Source organism: Anomaloglossus baeobatrachus, chromosome 7, assembly GCF_048569485.1.
Source record: "Anomaloglossus baeobatrachus isolate aAnoBae1 chromosome 7, aAnoBae1.hap1, whole genome shotgun sequence".
Classification (NCBI taxonomy): domain Eukaryota; kingdom Metazoa; phylum Chordata; class Amphibia; order Anura; family Aromobatidae; genus Anomaloglossus; species Anomaloglossus baeobatrachus.
In genome coordinates this window covers 77554170-77576877 of record NC_134359.1, presented here as the reverse complement: position 1 = coordinate 77576877, position 22708 = coordinate 77554170, and the positions used below count along the sequence as shown (strand labels likewise).

At 49.9% G+C, this 22708-nt stretch overlaps 1 protein-coding gene across 1 annotated transcript in view; it reads left to right on the top strand.

The window, feature by feature from the left end:
• MCM3AP (minichromosome maintenance complex component 3 associated protein) overlaps positions 1-22708 on the top strand; it is a 121884-nt gene that overhangs the window by 75762 nt on the left and 23414 nt on the right. Inside the window, exons 15-21 of the mRNA XM_075317431.1 lie at positions 7466-7600; positions 7748-7861; positions 8467-8619; positions 8705-8899; positions 9447-9515; positions 11286-11414; positions 11493-11640. Of these exons, the coding sequence (XP_075173546.1) occupies positions 7466-7600; positions 7748-7861; positions 8467-8619; positions 8705-8899; positions 9447-9515; positions 11286-11414; positions 11493-11640 (943 nt within the window). The remainder of the gene's footprint in view (positions 1-7465; positions 7601-7747; positions 7862-8466; positions 8620-8704; positions 8900-9446; positions 9516-11285; positions 11415-11492; positions 11641-22708) is intronic.

Here is a 22708-nt window from a genome sequence, read left to right as displayed (position 1 = left end):
AGACGGAGACCTGGAGAGGCATACAAGCCACAGTGTCTTGCACTCACTGTGAAGTTTAGTGGAGGATCAGAGATGATCTGGGGATGCTTCAGCAAGGCTGGGATTGGGCAGCATAAACTTTGCGAAGGACGTGTGAATCAAGCCGCACCAAGATTATCCTGGAAAACCAGTTGCGTCTTTCTGCTCAGGTAATGTTCCCCAACACTGAGGACTGTTTTTTCTAGCAGGACAATGCGCCATGCCACACAGCTAGGTCAGTCAATGTGGGGATGAAGGAACACCACATCAAAACCCCTGTCATGGCCAGCTAAATCTCCAGACCGGAACCCCATTGAAAACCTCTGGAATGTAATCAAGAGGAAGATGGATAGTCACAATCCTTTAAACAAAGAAAAACTGCATACATTTTTCACCAGGAGTGGCATAAGGTCACCCAAAAGCATTGTGAAAGACTGGTGGAAAGCAGCCAAGACGCATGAAAGCTGTGATTAAAAAATCAGTTATTCCACAAAATATTGATTTCTAAACTCTTCCTGAGTTAAAACATTAGTATTGTTGTTTCTAAATGATTATGAACTTGTTTTCTTTGCATTATTTGAGGTCTGAAAGCAATGTGCATTATTTTATTATTTTGACCACTTCTCATTTTCAGAAAATATAAAATGTATTGCTTGGAAATTCGGAGACGTTGTCAGTAGTTTATAGATTAAAAGAGCAATTTACATTTTACTCAAAAATATACCTATAAAGAGAAATATCAGAAAAACTGACAATTTTGCAGTGGTCTTTTAAATTTTGACAGAGCTGTGTATGTATGTATGTATATATTTTCTTTTTCGCTCTATTGGGAGACCCAGACAATTGGGTGTATAGGCTATGCCTCCGGAGGCAGCACAAAGTATTACACTCAAAAGTGTTAAGCCCCTCCCCTTCTGCCTATACACCCCCCGTGCTCCCACGGGCTCCTCAGTTTTTATGCTTTGTGCGAAGGAGGCAGACATGCAAGCACAGCTCCACAGATTAGTCAGCAGCAGCTGCTGACTAGGTCGGATGGAAGAAAAGTGGGCCCATATAGGGCCCCCAGCATGCTCCCTTCTCACCCCACTTTTGTCGGCGGTGTTGTTAAGGTTGAGGTATCCATTGCGGGTACGGAGGCTGGAGCCCACATGCTGTTTTCCTTCCCCATCCCCCTTAGGGCTCTGGGTGAAGTGGGATCTTATCGGTCTCCAGGCACTGAGACCGGGCTTCATCCACAACTCCTGTGGAGCCTGATGGATAGGAGCCGATACCGTTCAGGGACATGGCCCTGCATCTTAAAGGTACTCTGTATCCCTATGGGGACCGCGCACGGCATCACCTCAGCTTTGCTGGGTGTGCTAGTGCACCGGGGACCGCGGCGCTGACCGGGTCTATATGTGCCATTACACACTCAGCGTCGCTGAGTGTGTTTATATGTAAGGGCTACCGCACTGACCGCCGTTGCCACGGGACACTGCGGCGCGGCTGGGACTTGTAGTTCGCCGGGGACTTTCACGCGACCGCGCTTTTACGGCGGCCGCGTTTATTACTACAGTCCCCGGCTTCATTGCGGCCTAGTTTCCCTTTTTTTTTTTTTTCTCCCGCCCTCAGCCCTGACAGGCAGGGGAAGGGCGGGACGCTGCACGGAGCGAGCAGCAATGAGGGCTGGAGTATGATTTACATGCTCCACTCCCCTCACTGTGCACAGTGTGAGCGCCCGTTTCGCGCTCTTTCTAGGCCACGCCCACAGCTTCCTCAGCTCGTCAGGACGCCGCAGCCATTCCTGTCAGCTCCACCGACGCTGCAGAGAGGGACATATTCATGGGAGACCCAGACACGGTCTCTGGTGGCCTCACAACCGCTTAGGCGGCTGGTAAGCAGCACATGTGGTGCTAGCCCCATGGTGCTGTATTGTATTGGTACATTATTTGTGTACTGTATATAATTTACACTGTATGAGCACAGTTCTTTCTGGCTATATACCCTATTGTGTTACTCAGGGAAAACTATAGCATGGCGCCCACAAAAGGCAGGGGTGCCAAAACACAGGCTTATTATGTTGCCTGCGCCGCATGTAAGACCCAGCTACCGGCAGGTTCCACTGACCCTCATTGTGTACAGTGTTCGACCCCTGTGACACTTCCTCAGCCAGTTCCTCTTCTAAGAGGGGCCCAGGGGGAGCCACCTGTTGACACTGTTCAGGTGACGGGGACTGAGTTTGCAGCCTTTAAGGATCAACTCTCTGAGACTATGGCTAAGATACTAGAAGCCTTGCAGTCCAGACCGGTATCTCAGCAAAGGGACTCTGTTGAATCATTGTTCCCTGACCCTCCTCAGTTGGACCAACAATGTCCTCACGGGGTATCTCATACATCCCAGACGGAGGGTTCGGACTTAGAACCTAGCCCCAGATCGTCTAAGCGGGCCCGCTTAGAATTTCCCTCGACATCATATTGTTTAGGGTCTCAGCGGGGGGATTCTCTGGTTGATGATGCGGAGACAGCTGATCAGGATTCTGATCCTGGGAGCGCTCTCAATCTTAATTCTCCAGACGGGGACGCCATAGTGAATGATCTTATTGCATCCATTCATCAGTTGCTGGATATTCTTCCCTCAGCCCCTCCGGCGGAGGAGTCAGATTCTCAGCAGGAGAAATTTCGCTTCAGGTTCCCCAAGCGTACACAGAGTATGTTTCTAGACCACTCTGATTTCAGAGAGGCAATCCAGAATCACCATGCTTGTCCGGATAAGCGTTTCTCTAAGCGCCTTAAGGATACACGTTATCTTTTTCCCCCGGAAGTGGTTAAAGGTTGGATTCAATGTCCCAAAGTGGATCCTCCAATCTCCAGACTGGCGGCTAGATCCATACTTGCAGTGGAAGATGGGGCCTCGCTTAAAGATGCCACTGACAGGCAGATGGAGCTCTGGATGAAATCCATCTATGAAGCTATCGGAGCTTCTTTTGCCCCAGCATTCGCAGCCGTATGGGCGCTACAAGCTATATCAGCAGGTCAAGCGAAAATTGAAGCGGCCGCGCCACAAGTGGCTTCCATTACCTCCCAGACCTCGGCAATTGCGTCTTACGCTATGAATGCTGTCCTGGACTCTGTGAGCCGTACGGCAGTTGCGACCGCCAATTCGGTAGTAGTCCGCAGGGCCTTGTGGCTACGGGAGTGGAAGGCAGATTCCGCTTCCAAAAAGCGTTTAACCGGTTTGCCAATTTCTGGCGACAGGCTCTTTGGCGAGCGCCTGGATGAAATCATCAAACAATCCAAGGGAAAGGATACATCCTTACCCCAGCCCAAGCAGAACCTCTCCCAACAGAGGAGAGGGCAGTCGAGGTTTCGGTCCTTTCGGGGCGCGGGCAGGTCCCAATTCTCCTCGTCCAAAAGGTCTCAGAAAGAACAAAGGAACTCTGATGCATGGCGGTCTAAGTCACGTCCTAAAAAGGCCATTGGGAGCACCGCTAACAAAGCGGTTGCCTCATGATTTTCTACCTCCTCTAGTAGCATCCTCGGTCGGTGGCAGGCTCTCCCGCTTTTGCGACACCTGGCTGCCACAAATAAAAGACCGCTGGGTGAGAGACATTCTCTCTCACGGTTACAAGATAGAGTTCATCTCTCGTCCCCCGACTCGATTCTTCCGGTCCTCTCCGCCTCCCGAGCGAGCCGAGGCTCTTCGGCAGGCGCTGGGCACCCTGAAGGCAGAAGGAGTGGTGGTCCCTGTTCCTCTTCAGCAACAGGGCCACGGTTTTTACTCCAACTTGTTTGTGGTCCCAAAGAAGGACGGGTCCTTCCGTCCTGTCCTGGACCTGAAACTTCTCAACAAACACGTAAAGACCAGGCGGTTCCGGATGGAATCCCTCCGTTCCGTCATCGCCTCAATGTCCCAGGGAGATTTCCTTGCATCGATCGATATCAAAGATGCTTATCTCCACGTTCCGATTGCCCCAGAGCACCAACGCTTCTTGCGCTTCGCCATGGAAAACGAACACCTGCAGTTCGTGGCACTACCATTCGGCCTGGCAACAGCCCCACGGGTTTTCACCAAGGTTATGGCTACTGTAGTAGCGGTCCTCCATTCTCAGGGTCATTCTGTGATCCCGTACTTGGACGATCTGTTGATCAAGGCACCCTCTCAAGAGGCATGCCAACACAGCCTCGACGTTACCCTGGAGACTCTCCAGAGTTTCGGGTGGATCATCAATTTTCCAAAGTCAAATCTGACACCGGCCCAATCGCTGACGTACCTTGGCATGGAGTTTCATACCCTCTCAGCGATAGTGAAGCTTCCGCTGATCAAACAGCAGTCACTACAGAAAGGGGTACAGTCTCTCCTTCAAGGCCAGTCACACCCCTTGAGGCGCCTCATGCACTTCTTGGGGAAGATGGTGGCAGCAATGGAAGCAGTCCCTTTCGCGCAGTTTCACCTGCGTCCCCTTCAATGGGACATCCTACGCAAATGGGACAGGAAGCCGACGTCCCTCGACAGGACCGTCTCCCTCTCTCAGGCGACCAAAGCCTCCCTTCGGTGGTGGCTTCTTCCCACTTCCTTATCGAAGGGGAAATCCTTCCTTCCCCCATCCTGGGAAGTAGTCACGACAGACGCGAGTCTGTCAGGATGGGGAGCGGTTTTTCTCCACCACAGGACTCAGGGTACGTGGACCCGGCAAGAGTCCTCGCTTCAGATCAATGTTCTGGAAATTCGGGCAGTGTATCTTGCCCTGAAAGCGTTCCAGCAGTGGCTGGCAGGCAAGCAGATCCGAATTCAGTCGGACAATTCCACAGCGGTGGCATACATCAATCACCAAGGCGGCACACGCAGTCGTCAAGCCTTCCAGGAAGTCCGGCGGATCTTGATGTGGGTGGAAGCCACGTCCTCCACCATATCCGCAGTTCACATCCCAGGCGTGGAAAACTGGGAAGCAGATTATCTCAGTCGCCAGGGCATGGACGCAGGGGAATGGTCCCTTCACCCGGACGTGTTTCAGGAGATCTGTTGCCGCTGGGGGGTTCCGGACGTCGACCTCATGGCGTCCCGGCACAACAACAAGGTACCAATGTTCATGGCACGGTCTCAAGACCCCAGAGCTCTGGCGGCAGACGCCTTAGTTCAGGATTGGTCGCAGTTTCAGCTCCCGTATGTGTTTCCTCCGCTGGCACTGTTGCCCAGAGTGTTACGCAAGATCAGGGCCGACTGCCGCCGCGCCATCCTCGTCGCTCCAGACTGGCCGAGGAGGTCGTGGTACCCGGATCTGTGGCATCTCACGGTCGGCCAACCGTGGGCACTACCAGACCGAACAGACTTGCTGTCTCAAGGGCCGTTTTTCCATCTGAATTCTGCGGCCCTCAACCTGACTGCGTGGCCATTGAGTCCTGGATCCTAGCGTCTTCAGGATTATCTCAGGATGTCATTGCCACTATGAGACAGGCTAGGAAACCAACGTCCGCCAAGATCTATCACAGGACGTGGAAAATTTTTCTGTCATGGTGCTCTGCTCAGGGTTTTTCTCCCTGGCCATTTGCATTACCTACTTTTCTGTCCTTCCTTCAATCTGGACTGGAAAAGGGTTTGTCGCTTGGCTCCCTTAAGGGACAAGTTTCTGCGCTCTCGGTGTTTTTCCAGAAGCGCCTAGCTAGACTTCCACAGGTACGCACGTTCCTGCAGGGAGTTTGTCACATCGTTCCACCTTACAAGCGGCCGTTAGAACCCTGGGATCTGAACAGGGTGCTGATGGTTCTTCAGAAACCACCATTCGAGCCAATGAGAGATATCTCTCTCTCACGCCTTTCGCAGAAGGTGGTCTTCCTAGTAGCAGTCACCTCTCTTCGGAGAGTGTCTGAGCTAGCAGCGTTGTCATGCAAAGCCCCTTTTCTGGTGTTTCACCAGGACAAGGTGGTTCTACGTCCGGTTCCGGAATTTCTCCCTAAGGTTGTATCCCCCTTTCATCTCAATCAGGATATCTCCTTACCTTCTTTTTATCCTCATCCAGTTCACCAATGTGAAAAGGATTTGCACTTGTTAGATCTGGTGAGAGCACTCAGATTCTACATTTCTCGTACGGCGCCCCTGCGCCGCTCGGATGCACTCTTTGTCCTTGTCGCTGGCCAGCGTAAAGGGTCACAGGCTTCCAAATCAACCCTGGCTCGGTGGATCAAGGAGCCAATTATCGAAGCTTACCGTTCGGCTGGGCTTCCGGTTCCCTCAGGGCTGAAGGCCCATTCTACCAGAGCCGTGGGCGCGTCCTGGGCTTTGAGGCACCAGGCTACGGCTCAGCAGGTGTGTCAGGCGGCTACCTGGTCGAGCCTGCACACTTTCACGAAACACTATCAGGTGCATACCTATGCTGCGGCGGATGCCAGCCTAGGTAGACGAGTCCTTCAGGCGGCGGTTGCCCACCTGTAGGAAAGGGCCGTTTTACGGCTCTCTTACGAGGTATTATTTTACCCACCCAGGGACTGCTTTTGGACGTCCCAATTGTCTGGGTCTCCCAATAGAGCGAAAAAGAAGAACGGAATTTTGTTTACTTACCGTAAATTCCTTTTCTTCTAGCTCTAATTGGGAGACCCAGCACCCGCCCCTGTTTTTTTGTGTACACATGTTGTTCATGTTGAATGGTTTCAGTTCTCCGATGTTCCTTCGGATTGAAGTTACTTTAAACCAGTTTGTAATTATATTTCCTCCTTCTTGCTTTTGCACCAAAACTGAGGAGCCCGTGGGAGCACGGGGGGTGTATAGGCAGAAGGGGAGGGGCTTAACACTTTTGAGTGTAATACTTTGTGCTGCCTCCGGAGGCATAGCCTATACACCCAATTGTCTGGGTCTCCCAATTAGAGCTAGAAGAAAAGGAATTTACGGTAAGTAAACAAAATTCCGTTCATTACACACACATCTCAGGACCAAATATCAGGAACAGAGAGGCACATGAGCAAACATTAAACAGTGCCAGATTCAGGAGATCAACGGCATTTACACCAGGTAAAAAAAAAATCTAAATAGATCTAGATTTTTTTATTTTTTTTTTACACCTGTTGTAAATGGCGTTGCTCTCCTGAGTCTGGCAATGTTTAATTTTCGCTCATGCGCCTTTCTGTTCCTGATATTTGGTCTCTGCTTGCCCGCTTAGCCAACTGGGCATGGTCATCTTAAGATTACCATACAGAAGAGATGACCACTCCCTTTTGGCTAACTAGAATTGATTTACATACAGGGAAGAAGGGACTATATATCTGGGCAGGTCAGATGCAGTTGCAAAATATAAACATCGCCATATTAAGGAGAACAGCGGCATTTACACCAGGTTAAAAAAAATATTTATGGCAACTATTTCGGTCCTATTTAACGTCAGATCGTATTACAGTGAATGTATTCAAAGTTAGTTCTAATTAATTGAATATTTGTCATACTCAAATAAATAATTCTCATCTTTTTCTTGTGTTCCTTTAAGTGAGTCATCTATAGTTGCTGATCAGCTGCTTGCAGATCTCGTACTGAATCTTTCAAGAAATGTCGCAGAAGAAGAAATAAAGGCAGAGATTGAAAGAGTGAAAGAGGAAAAACGAAGGAAGGCAGAAGAAGAAAGGTAAGATGCGGCATTTTCACATTCTTTGTACTTTATTTTAGCATGCTAGTTATGACAATATCCTTTATTATTATTATTATTATTATTATTGTTATTATTATTATTATTATTATTATTATTATTATTATTTCTTGACTTTTACAACAGGAGGATTCAAGAAAGAGAGCGACTTCTTTCTCTGGAGGCCCAATCTCAATGTGTTAACCTCATAAATGATGTTGTTCAAGAGAATATCCAGAAAATATGCAAGAAAGAGCTCCAGTGAGTGTTTTCAGATATCTCTGTGCCAGCAGCCTTTTTTAGGCTATGTGCACATGCTGTGTTTTTTTGACGCTGTGTTTTTGCGTGTTTTTGGCCGCTAAAAACGCACCCGCGGCAAAAACCCGCGGTTTTTGGCTGCGTTTTGCTGCATTTTTGATCCCTGCGTTTTTCCAATGCATTGCATGGGGGGAAAACGCAGAAAAATGCAGGAAAGAATTGACATGTCCATTTTTTTTTTTTTTTTTTTTTAAAGCTCAAACGCAGCTTAAAAAAAAAGTTGTGTGCGAACAGCAAAAATGAAAACTCATAGACTTTGCTGGGGAAGCAAAGTCATGCAGTTTTGAGGCCAAAAACACACCCGACAAACGCTCAAAAACGCCGCGAAAAACGCACTGTGTGAACTTACCCTAAGAACTATGTGTGACCCCCTTCCCCCCCAAGGCAAAATGTGTTCTCTATTATTCCCTATTTATAGATGCCTAGACTAAATGAGTGCAAATAATTAGGCTCCATGTGCATTATAGTTAGCGGATTCCCCTTTATCGGCGGAACAGAACAATCTAATACTTCTTCCCTCTTTTTATTTCATGATTTTTTTGTTTCAGGAAAGCCGTGCAGCTTGACCACAATGACCGCATATTACGCTGCTCTCAGATTGTCTGTAACGAGCATGTTAAGCGATTCGTGGATGAGGAGATATTCCATATAGCTAGAGAAACTCTTTATGAGATGCAATGTTGCAGCAAATATATCCAGAGGTTCGTTGGGTCTTTTTCATTTGCAAACGTAATTTGCATATTTTTCCTGTAATATCTCACTACTAATGTTCTCTTTTGTTTTCAGATGGCGGGAAGTTTTAGCTGCACGTAAGAAATTGAGACGACAAATGCGTGCGTTTCCAGCAGCACCCGGTTCTGTAGGACGGGGTGGTACACTAAAAGCTTTGCTTCCCAGTGCTGATACCCACGATATACAGAACTTGTCTAAAGGAATTGTTAACCTGGGTCATGCTGGAAAATTAAGCGTTTCCTTTACCAGGTAGGCTCATTGGTCTTTTAATGCAAAAAAAAAAAAAAAAAACATGTTGACATAACTAATAGAATATTACTGCTTAGAGAAATAGTAGAAAACTCCCATCTTATTATAGATTTAACTTAAAAGGAATCTGTCACCAGATTTTTGCCACCTAATCTGAGAGCAGCATAATGTAGAGACAGAGATCCTGATTCCAGCGATGTCACTTACTGGGCTGTTTAGTGCAGTTTTGATAATCTACTGCTGATTAAACAGTGATTTTATCATTAGAGGTCTACTTGGCGTGCTGAAGGTAGTCCAGCACATTCATGAGGTCTGTATAACTGCTAGATCTGCAGCAGAGAAAACATTGATTATATCATAATGACAGCAAACAGCTCAGTAAGTAACACATCGCTGGAATCAGGGTCTCTGTCTCTACGTTATGCTGCTCTCAGATGCGAGAGCAAAAACCTGGTGACAGATTCTCTTTAACCACAGTATATACAGATAGCTCATAGATGATCAGTATATCTTGATATAATTACTGACTTTGTCCCCTCTTCTCCAGGTGTCAGCAAGTCAGGGAACAGCTATTTCATCAGATGAAGGTTCAGCACTATTTCCAAGAGCTACTATGGTTTGTATATTACTTAAGTTGACTGAGTAGCTGTAATATGAATTAACAGAATTGTACACCATGTGATAATCTTTGTAAGGCATCTGATTACAGAAAAATACATTTTTTTTGTGTCCACTTATCAGATCCTTCTCATTGTTACCCCTGTTTCCAGCACTTATCACTCACTGTGAAATAACTGCTAAAATTAGTCTTGAGAAAAGACAGATGTGACAGATTATCTGATCCCTTAAGGCCCCGCCACACACAACGAGATCGCTAATGAGATCGTTGTTCCGTCACCGTTTCTGTGACGCAGCAACAGATCGTTGGTAAGATCTGACTGTGTTACATCTCACCAGCGACCTCCCAGCGGTCTTACCAGCGATCCTTATCAGGTTGCATTGTTTTCGGGATCGCTGGTAAGTCGTTAAATGTGACGGAGGATTTAGAAATAAGCCTGTAGACTGGGAAAAGGGCCGCTGTTGAGACAGATAGGCCTGCAGTCAGACACTGCTGATGCTTCTAGGTAGCGCTGCTCTTGTCATTGTGGGAGACTGATGAGGGCCTTAGGAATATCTGCTGCCATTAAAAGGCAGACGCTTAGTTTAAAATAAAATAAAAAAAATCTATAATGTCCCCATGCACATTAGATTGATTGATTAACCCAGTTCTTTTTAGTTAGAAAAAAGTTCCCATAAAAAAATGAAGCAATTCGATCTATTACCGATTTGTTTAATGCTCATTGTTAACCGCGGTTTACCTGTGTGAATAGGCTATTACGCGCCGCCCATTGGTAAATAGTTACTAAATAGCGGTTGTTTAGTGCCAACAGTTGTTCCATGTAAACATGGTATGAAAGAGAGACTTGGCACTCAGATTGCTGAAGAAAAGCCGTGATTTTATATTTGAAATCCTTACAAAGTGAACCATATACCCTTGATATATAGTATATACCAAGGAATTGGATCCTCTTCGGCACCACAAACAGAAGTGCCGTGGTCATTTTTCATAACCATTCCATCTAAACAGACCTTTAGACCTCAAAGGGGAACTGATGAGCACCCCAAAACAAATGGCTGGGCATTTTAAGAGGTTAACGGCCGTGATCTGCATTAATGCTGATTACTGTAGTCAAAGACAGATGCCAGCTCTGGAATATAGCCGTAATCTGCATTGTGTGAAATCAGCTCAGCTCATGAGCCCTTTCTAAACACCATGACATGCTCCGTGATGTAATAGTACATTATCAAGCATTAAGGGGTTAAGACCTTATGGTAACCATGGTGTGTGAACTAATTGATAAATAAATTAATGTAAAAAGCAAGGAAAAATGTGTTTTCTCAACAGGAGATTATCACTGCCTGGACTAGGTCTCCTGGTCCAACTGCTACATGCTATGTCTAAAAATTCTGATTGTATCACTACTGCTGCACCTAAAATAAACCCTCCCCCAAAAATGAGTCGGCACATAGACTAGCATGTTTACACTAGCCATTTCACAGACAAAACTCAGAGTACACTGGGTACACTTTGTCTCAGTGGGATGGCTTTTATGCTTTTTGATCAAATAATGTTAACCAAGTATGCTTTTATTATTTCCATGTACTACTACTATTTACTTTTTTTACTTACCATTGCACCCAGTAAACTAAGTGATACATCGCTGGATTCTGGGTGTCTTTTCCTACCTTATGCTGCTTTCAGATGAGGTAGCAAAAACCTGGTGACAGAATTTACTTAAAGGAAATTTATCAGTTTTTTACATTTTTAAATGTTCTCGCCATACAGTGATGCTGCGTGGACACCCCTGGACCTTCCATCTCTGATTGTCAAGCACCTTCCCTCATGGAAGCAATGCATCTTTTGGAAAGTAGTTCTTGCCCTCCCTGAAATTAATGATGATGATGATCCCACAAAGTAAGTAAATGGCTGTTGTTTGATGGATAACACAAGTGACAGAACACCCTTTAACACAGTTTATGCTCTGTTTTGCAGTTCTCTTTCTAAGTGGTTAAAGGCCAAGTTCAGTTGGGCTGGTGTCAGGCTGGAGGGTGAACCCAATCAGCAAGTTCAGACACTTGCCCAGTACAGCTCCTCCGAGTCTCAAGGAGGACGCCCAGTTCGAGTGAATGTTTGTGTAAAGGTGAGGCTGTCAGATGGATATCAGCTATATATTTAAAAGGTACTTGTGTCAAGGAAACTGGAAAAAAAAAATGACAATAAATGGAATTACTTACAAAGGTTCTCTGTGAATTAAAAAAATAAAAAATGTTATGTAGCTATTCTTAAACACTCATATAGCAATTCTCACTTTTGTTGTCTGTCGTTGAGGCAATCACTACAGTACATTAAAATATCTGCCATAATGTTATAGTCAGTTAAACCAGTGCTAAAATCGTAATAGTACTGGTGTGTGAGCATGTGCAGTAGGAAGCTCTGCCCATTTCTTCATATGTAGGAGGAGGTGCTTACCTTGGATATTCTTACCGAATACTGGAGATAGGAGGGAAAGATGGTGTACAGCAGTGTGAGAAGCCTCTTCTTACCTCAGTATCCTTAGTATCACCAGTATTCGATCAGATAAACCTGGTGGACTGCAGTGTGAGCAGCTTCTTCTTATCTCAGTGCTTCTGCTACCACCAGTATTATATCAGATATACATTTTGGACAGTAGTGTGAGCAGCATCTTCTTACTTCAGCACCCATGGTACCAACAATAATAGAGCAGATAGACCTGGTGGACAGCAGTGTGATCAGTCTCTTTTTCCTCAGCACTCCTGATATCTCCAATATCAGTACAGACAGGGTGGAGAGCAGTGTGAGTAGCCTTTTTTTTAACCTCCGTACCCTTGGTACCACCAGTATTAGATCAGATAGACATGTTGGACAGCGGTGTGAGCAGTTTGTTTTTCTTTATCGTTCCTTCCATGGGAGACCCAAACCATGGGTGTATAGCTACTGCCCCCGGAGGACACACAAAGTTACTACACTCAAAAACGTGTAGCTCCTCCCTCCTAGCATATACACCCCCTGCTAGCCAGATCTAGCCAGTTTCTTGCTTTGTGTCAGGAGGATCACACACACGCATGCATCCTTTTTTGATTTTTCATTTTTTCTAAAGATTTGGAAGAAAAGCGGGTCCACTGGACTCCCGGCATGTCCCTTCTCACCCCCCTGGCGGCGGTGCTGTTAAGGTTGACTTCAGGGTAGGAGCCCTTCATGCCGCGCTCCTTCACCATCCCTTAGGGGCTCTGGCTTGAAGTTGGAGCCAACACGGTTCTCACTGCCTTGCAGGAGACCGGCCTCCATCCGCAGCCCTTGTGCAGGACCCTGCTGGACGGAGCACTGACCCCCACCCCACAGGGACTGGGCCCTGCGTCTCAAAGCTAAGTATAGAGACGTTTATTCAGAGGGTCCTTCTGCATTGTGGGGCACTTTTATTGTGGGGGACAGTGATTGCTTGATAATGCTGCTTTCTTTGTCGCTCCTAATTGGGAGACCCAGACAATTGGGTGTATAGCTACTGCCTCCGGAGGCCACACAAAGTATTACACTTAAAAGTGTAAGGCCCCTCCCCTTCTGGCTATACACCCTCCCGTGGGATCACGGGCTCCTCAGTTTTCATGCTTTGTGCGAAGGAGGCACACATACACGCATAGCTCCACTGTTTAGTCAGCAGCAGCTGCTGACTATGTCGGATGGAAGAATAGAGGGCCCATATAGGGCCCCCAGCATGCTCCCTTCTCACCCCACTTTTGTCGGCGGTGTTTGTTAAGGTTGAGGTACCCATTGCGGGTACAGAGGCTGGAGCCCACATGCTGCATCCTTCCCCATCCCCCTTAGGGCTCTGGGTGAAGTGGGATTTACCGGTCTCCAGGCACAGAGACCGTGCTCCGTCCACAGCCCCTGGGGAATCTGCTGGATATGGAGCGGAGTATCGTCAGGGACAGGGCCCTGCTACGCCAAGGTACTCTGTGTCCCCGTACAGACCGCGCGCACACTGCAGCATTGCTGGGTGTGTTAGTGCGCCGGGGACAACAGCGCTGCGCGCTGGTGCCATTCCTATCTACAGCTTTGCTGAGAGGGGACATGTATTTGAAACTGCCGCGCGGCCGCTGTTGTCAGTTTTTTCGCTGCGGCGCGGCTGGGACTTGTGATGCGCCGGGGACTTCCTCGCTGGCCGTGCATATATCACGGCCGCGCTTATTACTCGAGTCCCCGGCTTTCTGCGGCCTAGTTTCGTTTCGTTCCCGCCCCCAGGCCTGCCAGTCAGGGGAAGGGCGGGACGCTGTATAGAACGTCAGCGCAGAGGGCTGGAGTCTGCTTTGCATACTCCAGCCCTCACACTGGGCACAGTGGGACGCCAGTTTCCCGCACTTTGTTTGAGGCACGCCCACGATCCCTCTCTTCACAGGACGCCGGCAGCCATTCCTGTGTGCAGTCTGAGCTGGAGAGAGGAGACTGGGAGACCCAGACACGGGATTCTGGTGCCCACACACCCGCTTTTCAGCGGCCGGTAAGCTGCCCTCAAGGGCTGACCCCCACTGGTGCCGAAGTGTATATTGTAGTTTATGCTTGCAGTTTTACATTGCACTATACGGTCGCTGGGGATCCTCTGCTATATACCCTCCTAGTTTTCTCAGAGGACACAACAGCATGTCGACCGCAAAAAGCAAAGGTGCCAAGGCACAGGCTTTCTATGCTGCTTGTACCGCTTGTGGGGCTGTTCTACCGGCAGGTTCCACTGACCCCCACTGTGTGCAGTGCTCGGCCCCTGTGGCACTTGCTCGGCCGGGGCCTCTGCTGGAGGTGACCCAGGCAGAACCTCCTGTAAATACTGTCCAGGTGACAGGGACGGAGTTTGCAGTCTTTGCTGACAGATTGTCTGTGACTATGACTAAAATTCTTGAAACATTGCAGTCTAGACCAGTACCTCAGGCCATGGACACTGTTAACTCATTGCTCCCTGGTCCCCCTCAGTCGGAACAGCTCCGGGATCCGGGGGTGTCTCTTGCATCCCAGGGTGATGGCTCTGACACGGACGACAGTCCCAGACAGCCTAAACGAGCTCGCTATGAGCGGCCCTCGACTTCATCACACTGGTCAGGGTCACAGCAGGACGACTCTCTGTATGATGAGGCGGAGGTAGCTGATCAGGATTCTGATCCTGAGACCGCTCTCAATTTGGATACACCAGATGGTGACGCCATAGTGAATGATCTTATAGCGTCCATCAATAAAATGTTGGACATTTCTCCCCCTGCTCCTCCTGTGGAGGAGACCGCTTCACAGCAGGAGAAATTCCATTTCAGGTATCCCAAGCGTAAATTAAGTGTATTTCTGGACCACTCTGACTTTAGAGAGGCAATCCAGAAACACCATGCTTATCCGGATAAGCGTTTTTCCAAGCGGCTTAAGGATACACGTTATCCTTTTCCCCCAGACGTGGTCAAGGGCTGGACCCAGTGTCCCAAGGTGGATCCTCCAATCTCCAGGCTTGCAGCTAGATCCTTAGTTGCAGTGGAAGATGGGGCGGCACTTAAAGATGCCACTGACAGGCAGATGGAGCTCTGGTTGAAATCCATCTATGAAGCTATCGGCGCGTCGTTTGCTCCAGCATTCGCAGCCGTATGGGCACTCCAAGCTATTTCAGCTGGTCTTACACAGATTGACACGGTCACACGTACATCTGTTCCGCAGGTGGCATCATTAACCTCTCAAATGTCTGCATTTGCGTCTTACGCGATTAATGCTGTCCTAGACTCTACGAGCCGTACGGCAGTGGCGTCCGCCAATTCCGTAGTTTTACGCAGAGCCTTGTGGTTAAGAGAATGGAAGGCAGATTCTGCTTCCAAAAAGTGTTTAACCAGTTTGCCATTTTCTCGTGACCGACTGTTTGGGGAGCGCTTAGATGAAATCATTAAACACTCCAAGGGTAAAGATTCATCTTTACCTCAGCCCAGACAAAATAAACCCCAACAGAGGAGAGGACAGTCGGGGTTTCGGTCCTTTCGAGGCTCAGGCAGGTCCCAATTCTCCTCGTCCAAAAGGACTCAAAAGGATCAGAGGAGCTCAGATTCTTGGCGAACTCAGTCACGCCCAAAAAAGACAGCCGGAAGACCCGCTACCAAGGCGGCTTCCTCATGACTTTCGGCCTCCTCTCTCCGCATCCTCGGTCGGTGGCAGGCTCTCCCGCTTTGGCGACATTTGGCTGCCACAGGTCCAAGACCGTTGGGTGAGAGACATTCTGTCTCACGGGTACAGGATAGAGTTCAGCTCTCGTCCTCCAACTCGCTTCTTCAGAACTTCTCCACCTCCCGACCGAGCCGATGCTCTGCGGCTAGCGGTGTCCACTCTAAAAGCGGAAGGAGTGGTGACCCCCGTTCCTCTTCTGGAACAAGGTCACGGTTTTTACTCCAACTTGTTTGTGGTGCCAAAAAAGGACGGGTCATTCCGTCCCGTTCTGGATCTATAACTGCTCAACAAGCACGTAAAAACCAGGCGGTTCCGAATGGAATCCCTTCGCTCCGTCATCGCCTCAATGTCCCAGGGAGATTTCCTAGCATCCATAGACATCAAGGATGCTTATCTCCACGTGCCGATTGCTCCAGAGCACCAGCGTTTTCTACGCTTTGTTATAGGAGACGAACACCTTCAGTTCGTAGCTCTGCCTTTCGGGCTGGCGACAGCCCCACGTGTCTTCACCAAGGTCATGGCAGCAGTAGTAGCAGTCCTGCACTCTCAAGGTCACTCTGTGATCCCGTATTTGGACGATCTACTTGTCAAGGCACCCTCTCAAGAAGCATGCCGACACAGCCTGAACGTTGCGCTGCAGACTCTCCAGAGTTTCGGGTGGATCATCAACTTTTCAAAGTCAAATCTAACTCCGACCCAGTCGCTAACATATCTTGGCATGGAGTTTCATACTCTCTCAGCGATAGTGAAGCTTCCGCTGGACAAACAGCGTGCACTACAGACAGGGGTGCAATCTCTCCTTCAAGGCCAGTCACACCCCTTGAGACGCCTCATGCACTTCCTAGGGAAGATGGTAGCAGCAATGGAGGCAGTCCCTTTCACGCAGTTCCATCTGCGTCCACTACAATGGGACATTCTCCGCCAATGGGACGGGAAGTCGACGTCCCTCGACAGGAACGTCTCCCTTTCTCAGGCGGCCAAGGAATCTCTTCAGTGGTGGCTTCTTCCCACCTCATTGTCAAAGGGAAAGTCCTTCCTACCCCCATCCTGGGCGGTGGTCACGACGGACGCGAGCCTGTCAGGGTGGGGAGCGGTTTTTCTCCACCACAGGGCTCAGGGTACGTGGACTCAGCAAGAGTCCACCCTTCAGATCAATGTTCTAGAAATCAGAGCAGTGTATCTTGCCCTACAAGCCTTCCAGCAGTGGCTGGAAGGCAAGCAGATCCGAATTCAGTCGGACAACTCCACTGCGGTAGCATACATCAACCACCAAGGTGGCACACGCAGTCGGCAAGCCTTCCAGGAAGTCCGACGGATTCTAACGTGGGTGGAAGACACGGCTTCCACCATATCCGCAGTTCACATCCCAGGCGTGGAAAACTGGGAAGCAGACTTCCTCAGTCGCCAGGGTATGGACGCAGGGGAATGGTCCCTTCATCCGGACGTGTTCCAGGAGATCTGTCGCCGCTGGGGGATACCGGACGTCGACCTGATGGCGTCACGGTACAACAACAAGGTCCCGGCTTTCATGGCACGGTCTCACGATCACCGAGCTCTGGCGGCAGACGCCTTAGTTCAAGATTGGTCGCAATTCCGGCTACCTTATGTGTTCCCACCTCTGGCATTGTTACCCAGAGTGCTGCGCAAGATCAGGGCCGACTGCCATCCTCGTCGCTCCAGACTGGCCGAGGAGATCGTGGTACCCAGATCTGTGGCACCTCACGGTAGGCCAACCATGGGCACTACCAGAACGACCAGACTTGCTATCTCAAGGGCCGTTTTTCCACCTGAATTCTGCGGCCCTGAACCTGACTGTGTGGCCATTGAGTCCTGGATCCTAGCGTCTTCAGGATTATCTCGAGAGGTTATTTCCACCATGAGACAGGCTAGAAAACCATCCTCCGCCAAGATCTACCACAGGACGTGGAAGATATTCTTATCTTGGTGCGCGGCTCAGGGAGTTCCTCCCTGGCCTTTTGCATTGCCTACTTTTCTTTCCTTCCTGCAATCCGGGTTGGAAAAAGGTTTGTCGCTCAGCTCCCTTAAAGGACAAGTCTCAGCGCTATCTGTATTTTTTCAGAAACGCCTAGCATGACTTACTCAGGTGCGCACGTTCCTGCAAGGAGTTGGTCATATCGTCCCTCCTTACAAGCGGCCGTTAGAGCCCTGGGATCTGAACAAGGTTCTAATTGTTCTCCAGAAGCCGCCTTTCGAGCCTATGAAGGATGTTTCCCTTTCTCGTCTTTCACAGAAAGTGGCTTTTCTAGTAGCGGTCACGTCTCTTCGGAGAGTGTCCGAGCTAGCGGCGCTCTCATGCAAATCTCCCTTCCTGGTGTTTCACCAGGACAAGGTGGTTCTACGTCCGGTTCCTGAGTTTCTCCCTAAGGTGGTATCCCCCTTTCATCTCAATCAGGATGTCACATTACCTTCCTTGTGTCCTCATCCAGTTCATCAATTTGAGAAAGGTTTGCATTTGTTGGATCTGGTCAGAGCACTCAGGATCTACATTTCCCGCACGGCGCCCTTACGCCGCTCGGATGCACTCTTTGTCCTTGTCGCTGGTCAGCGTAAAGGGTCGCAAGCTTCCAAATCCACCCTGGCTCGGTGGATCAAGGAACCAATTCTTGAAACCTACCGTTCTGCGGGGCTTCCAGTTCCTTCAGGGCTGAAGGCCCATTCTACCAGAGCCGTGGGTGCGTCCTGGGCATTACGGCACCAGGCTACGGCTCAGCAGGTGTGCCAGGCGGCTACCTGGTCGAGTCTGCATACCTTTACCAAGCATTATCAGGTGCATACCTACGCTTCGGCGGACGCCAGCCTAGGTAGACAAGTCCTTCAGGCGGCGGTTGCCCACCTGTAGGACAGGGCTGTTTGACGGCCCTATCACGAGGTATTCTTTTACCCACCCAGGGACTGCTTTTGGACATCCCAATTGTCTGGGTCTCCCAATTAGGAGCGACAAAGAAGAAGGGAATTTTGTTTACTTACCGTAAATTCCTTTTCTTCTAGCTCCAATTGGGAGACCCAGCACCCGCCCTGTTTTCTTAGGGATTTTTGTTTTTTTCGAGTACACATGTTGTTCATGTTGAATGGTTTCAGTTCTCCGATGTTTCTTCGGATTGAATTTGTCTTTAAACCTGTTATTGGCTTTCCTCCTTCTTGCTTTTGCACTAAAACTGAGGAGCCCGTGATCCCACGGGAGGGTGTATAGCCAGAAGGGGAGGGGCCTTACACTTTTAAGTGTAATACTTTGTGTGGCCTCCGGAGGCAGTAGCTATACACCCAATTGTCTGGGTCTCCCAATTGGAGCTAGAAGAAAAGGAATTTACGGTAAGTAAACAAAATTCCCTTCTTTCTACTGTGCTTACGGCCGGTTCCACGGTTTTTACTGAGAACCGCGCCGACGATGCCCGATTCTCGGCCGCATGCATAACTCTAGGCCCCGGCTTCAGCCGCGGCCTAGTTTCGTTTCGTTCCCCTGCATGTCAGTCATGCAGGGGGACACTGCAGCGCCGCCCGCCGGCCGCTCTGCACAGGGGAGGACACTCCTTTTTGAGGAGATCATTCCCTCCCCTGTACATCTCCTTCGCCCTCCGATTCCCGCTCCTGGGTTAACCCCCGCCCCCCCCCCCCCTCACTCTGGCGCCATTTTCTCAGCGTCTTAGTACACTGGTCGGCGCTGGCTGCTCTGCAGCAGAGGGAGTGAATACTGGCTGGGGGTCCAGGATTGGAATTCGTATGGCACTCATAATAGCGGCCTGATAAGTCACAACCTCTGGTTGTGCACTTTTATACACTCTCAGGGCATTCTGAAGGAGTTAATTCTTTATCATAGAACCTCCTCCTCAGCAGCATGTCTCACTCTAGCAGCAAAGCTCCAAGGCTGTACACTACATGTTCTGCATGTAACCTCATATTGCCTGAACCGGCACACTGTAATGGTTCTTATGTGGTGGATGGGTATTCTAGACATTCTAGACAGAGCCCCCACCTCTGCAGCATGTCTCACAGAGCGAGGCTGCAGGCTGTTTTTTATTATCCACTGCAGGTAGTCTCGTACGGCTATACCGAGCTCATAACCACTGTGGCCCCTCAGCATGGGGGCTCATTAATGGTCCCTCCAGCTGCTCCGGTTTCGGTGGCTGACCCCCGTGGGAATCCTATTTCCAGGAGTCGGCTGTCCCGGCATCTGCTGAGCATGCAGCCCCCTTCTCAGGGCGTTTTCTGCTTCGCTCAGCAAAGCTCACAAGGGACTCTCCTTCTGGGCTCAGACCCCGTCCTCCTGACAGGGAGACGCAGGGTCCCCTGTCCTCCCCGTCCCGCAGCTCCGATTTCGAGCTGACTCACTGGACGACGAGGATGTCTCTACCACGGGCACGGACGGATCCGTCCGTACGTGACGCAGCTGCGAATGATTGGATTGCGTCCATTATTCTTGTACTGGACCTCCATCCGCCTGATCAGGGGAGTATTCCCCGCTGACAGAAAGGCATCAGTATACCTTTAACAGGACGAGGAGTGTGTTCCTTAACCACTCCAGTTTTCAGCCCGCTGCGTCCAAGCCCACAGCCTATCCTGCAGACCCCACAGCGGGGTTCTGCTGCCTGTCTCCCCCTCCCATCAGAGGTGGTCAAGGAGTGTACTCATTCGCCAAGGGTAGCCACTCCGGTGTCTAGACTTTCAGCCCGGTTAGTTGTATCAGTGGCTGACGGCACCTCTATATGGATTCTACGGTACATTAATTTTGTACTGGACCTCAATCCGCCGGTGTTACCTTATCTAGGTGAACACAACATGTGTTCCTTAACCACTCCAGTTTTCAGGCCCCTGTGACTAGCCCAGGGTCCGCTCTGACACTCGCTTCCCATGAAGCGTGATTCTGAGGACTGTGTTTCCCCTGTCCACCAATGGTGGTCAAGAAGTGGGCTCATTCACCTCAGGTGGCTCAGCCCGGACCGTTATGTCAGTGGCTGATGGCTCCTCACTTAGGGTTCTGCGGTCCGCCCGGTTGTCCTTTGGGCCAAGTCGGTATAAGGACGGCAGGAGCTTCGTTCTCCTCAGCTTTACAGCAGTGCGGTTTTTTTGTACCTTCTCTGCTTCTCTGGAGGAGATGCATTCTCTCACAGGGACTCTATGCCCAAAACGGTTGCCTGAGCTTCCAGATTTCACTCTTTTCATCCTCTGCCAGGTCTGCCATGCTGGACGCCGCACGGCGGTGGTCTGGGCTACCTTCCTCGCTATCCGCAGGCTCCTGTGGCTTCGGAATTGGAAGGCAGATGCCTCTATGGAGGTTCCTTGCTGGGCTCCCCCTTGGTGGGACCAGTTTCCCCGGAACCAACTGGGTGAAATTAAGGAAGCTCTTGGCGGGGAGTGTTCTTCCTTGCCACAAACCTAAACCAGGGAACCTGTCCAGGGCAGGAATCAGTTGAGGTTTCGGTGGTTTCCGTTCCTCCATCTGATCGTCCTCTAGCTCGGCCCAGGTTCATAGAACCAAATGGCTCGAAGCTGCGTCTTCAGAAGACCGCAGGAGATGCTGTCACTGACTCAGCTTCCTCCGAGCTATTTAGCCACGCCAACAACCTCCTTGGTCATGGCAGGCTCTCTCCACTTGGCGACGTAGGGTTCTAACACGTCTCCGTTCAGTGGGGGCGAGATTATATCTCCCTTGGCTACAGGATGGACTTCTGTCCACCCGCCAAACAGATTTTTTCTGTCAACTCCTCCCGGCTACAAGGCCGCCGCCTTCTCACAGGCTGTGGCATTTCTTGCTGGCCAATGGAGTAATTGTACCGGTTCCCGACTGGGAACGGTTCTGAGATTTTTGCTTAAATCTATTCCTAGTCCCCGAGGAGGGCGGTGCCTTCCGACCTGGATCTTTAGCCTTTCAGCATAGCCAGGTGGGGCGTCTTCACATGGAGTCTCGGTTTTGTTCCGTGTGTTTTTTTCACCGGATCAATCAAGAACCCAAGGAGATTCCCTAGTAGCCATCGGCATCAGAGATGCCTATCGACAGGAGTCAATCGCAGTTTCACACCAGCGTTGACTACGTTTTGACAATCGGAGTGGTCCAATTCGTGGCTCTTCCCTTGGGGTTAGCCAAGGCCCCTCGAGTATTCTCATTGGGGCAGCTGTGATTAGGGTCCTGCCCCCCTAGGGTTTGGCAGTGATCTTTTGCCCTGGACGGCCTTCTTGTCGGGGCTTCATCCAGTGCTGACTCTTAGCAGAGTGCGTCGCTCACTCTCGCCACTCTGACCTATTCGGGTGGCAAGTCCACTCTGACTTCGAACCAGAGGTTCTCAGGGCGTCAATGGAAGCGGTTCCTCGCCCAGTTTCTCCTGCGTCCTCTGAGACTGGATGTTTTCCGCTGTACAAGCGAACTCAATCCTCCCACGGGGTGGTGGCTTCGCCACTGACCAGGGGCTCGTTTCAGTGGTGGCTTCGGCCACTCTGTCTCAGGGGCGCTCCTTTCTGGCCCGTCCCGGGTGATCTTCACCAGGATGCTAGCCTATCCGCCTTGGGAGCAGTATATCTCCACCGTGGAGCGCAGGGCGCTTGGACTCTGTCCGAATCAGCCCTCTGGATCAATGTGCTGGAAATCAGAGCTGTATTTCTGGCTCTCTAAGCCTTCACCATCTGTGGGCGGCTAGGCACATTCGAGTCCAGTCGGACAACGTGACAGCGTTTTCCTACATCAGCTTCCAGGGCGGGACACTCAGCCGCCTGGCAATCTTGGCGGTTCAACATTCTTCAGTGGACAAGGTACTCCTAGTCCACCGTATCCGCAGTCCACATCCTAGATGTGAAAACTACGAGGCAGGCTATTTCAGCTGTCCAACCGTGGTCCACAATCCTCAGGTTTTGCGGTAGACACACTGGTTCATGTTTGATCCCAGCTTTGTCTCTTTTCGAATTTCACCCTCTACCTCTTGTCCAGAGTCCTGCGCAAGATCGGTAAAGGGGGCCGTCGGGTCATTCTTCCAGACTGACCCAAGCAGGCTTGGTACTCTGACCTGCTC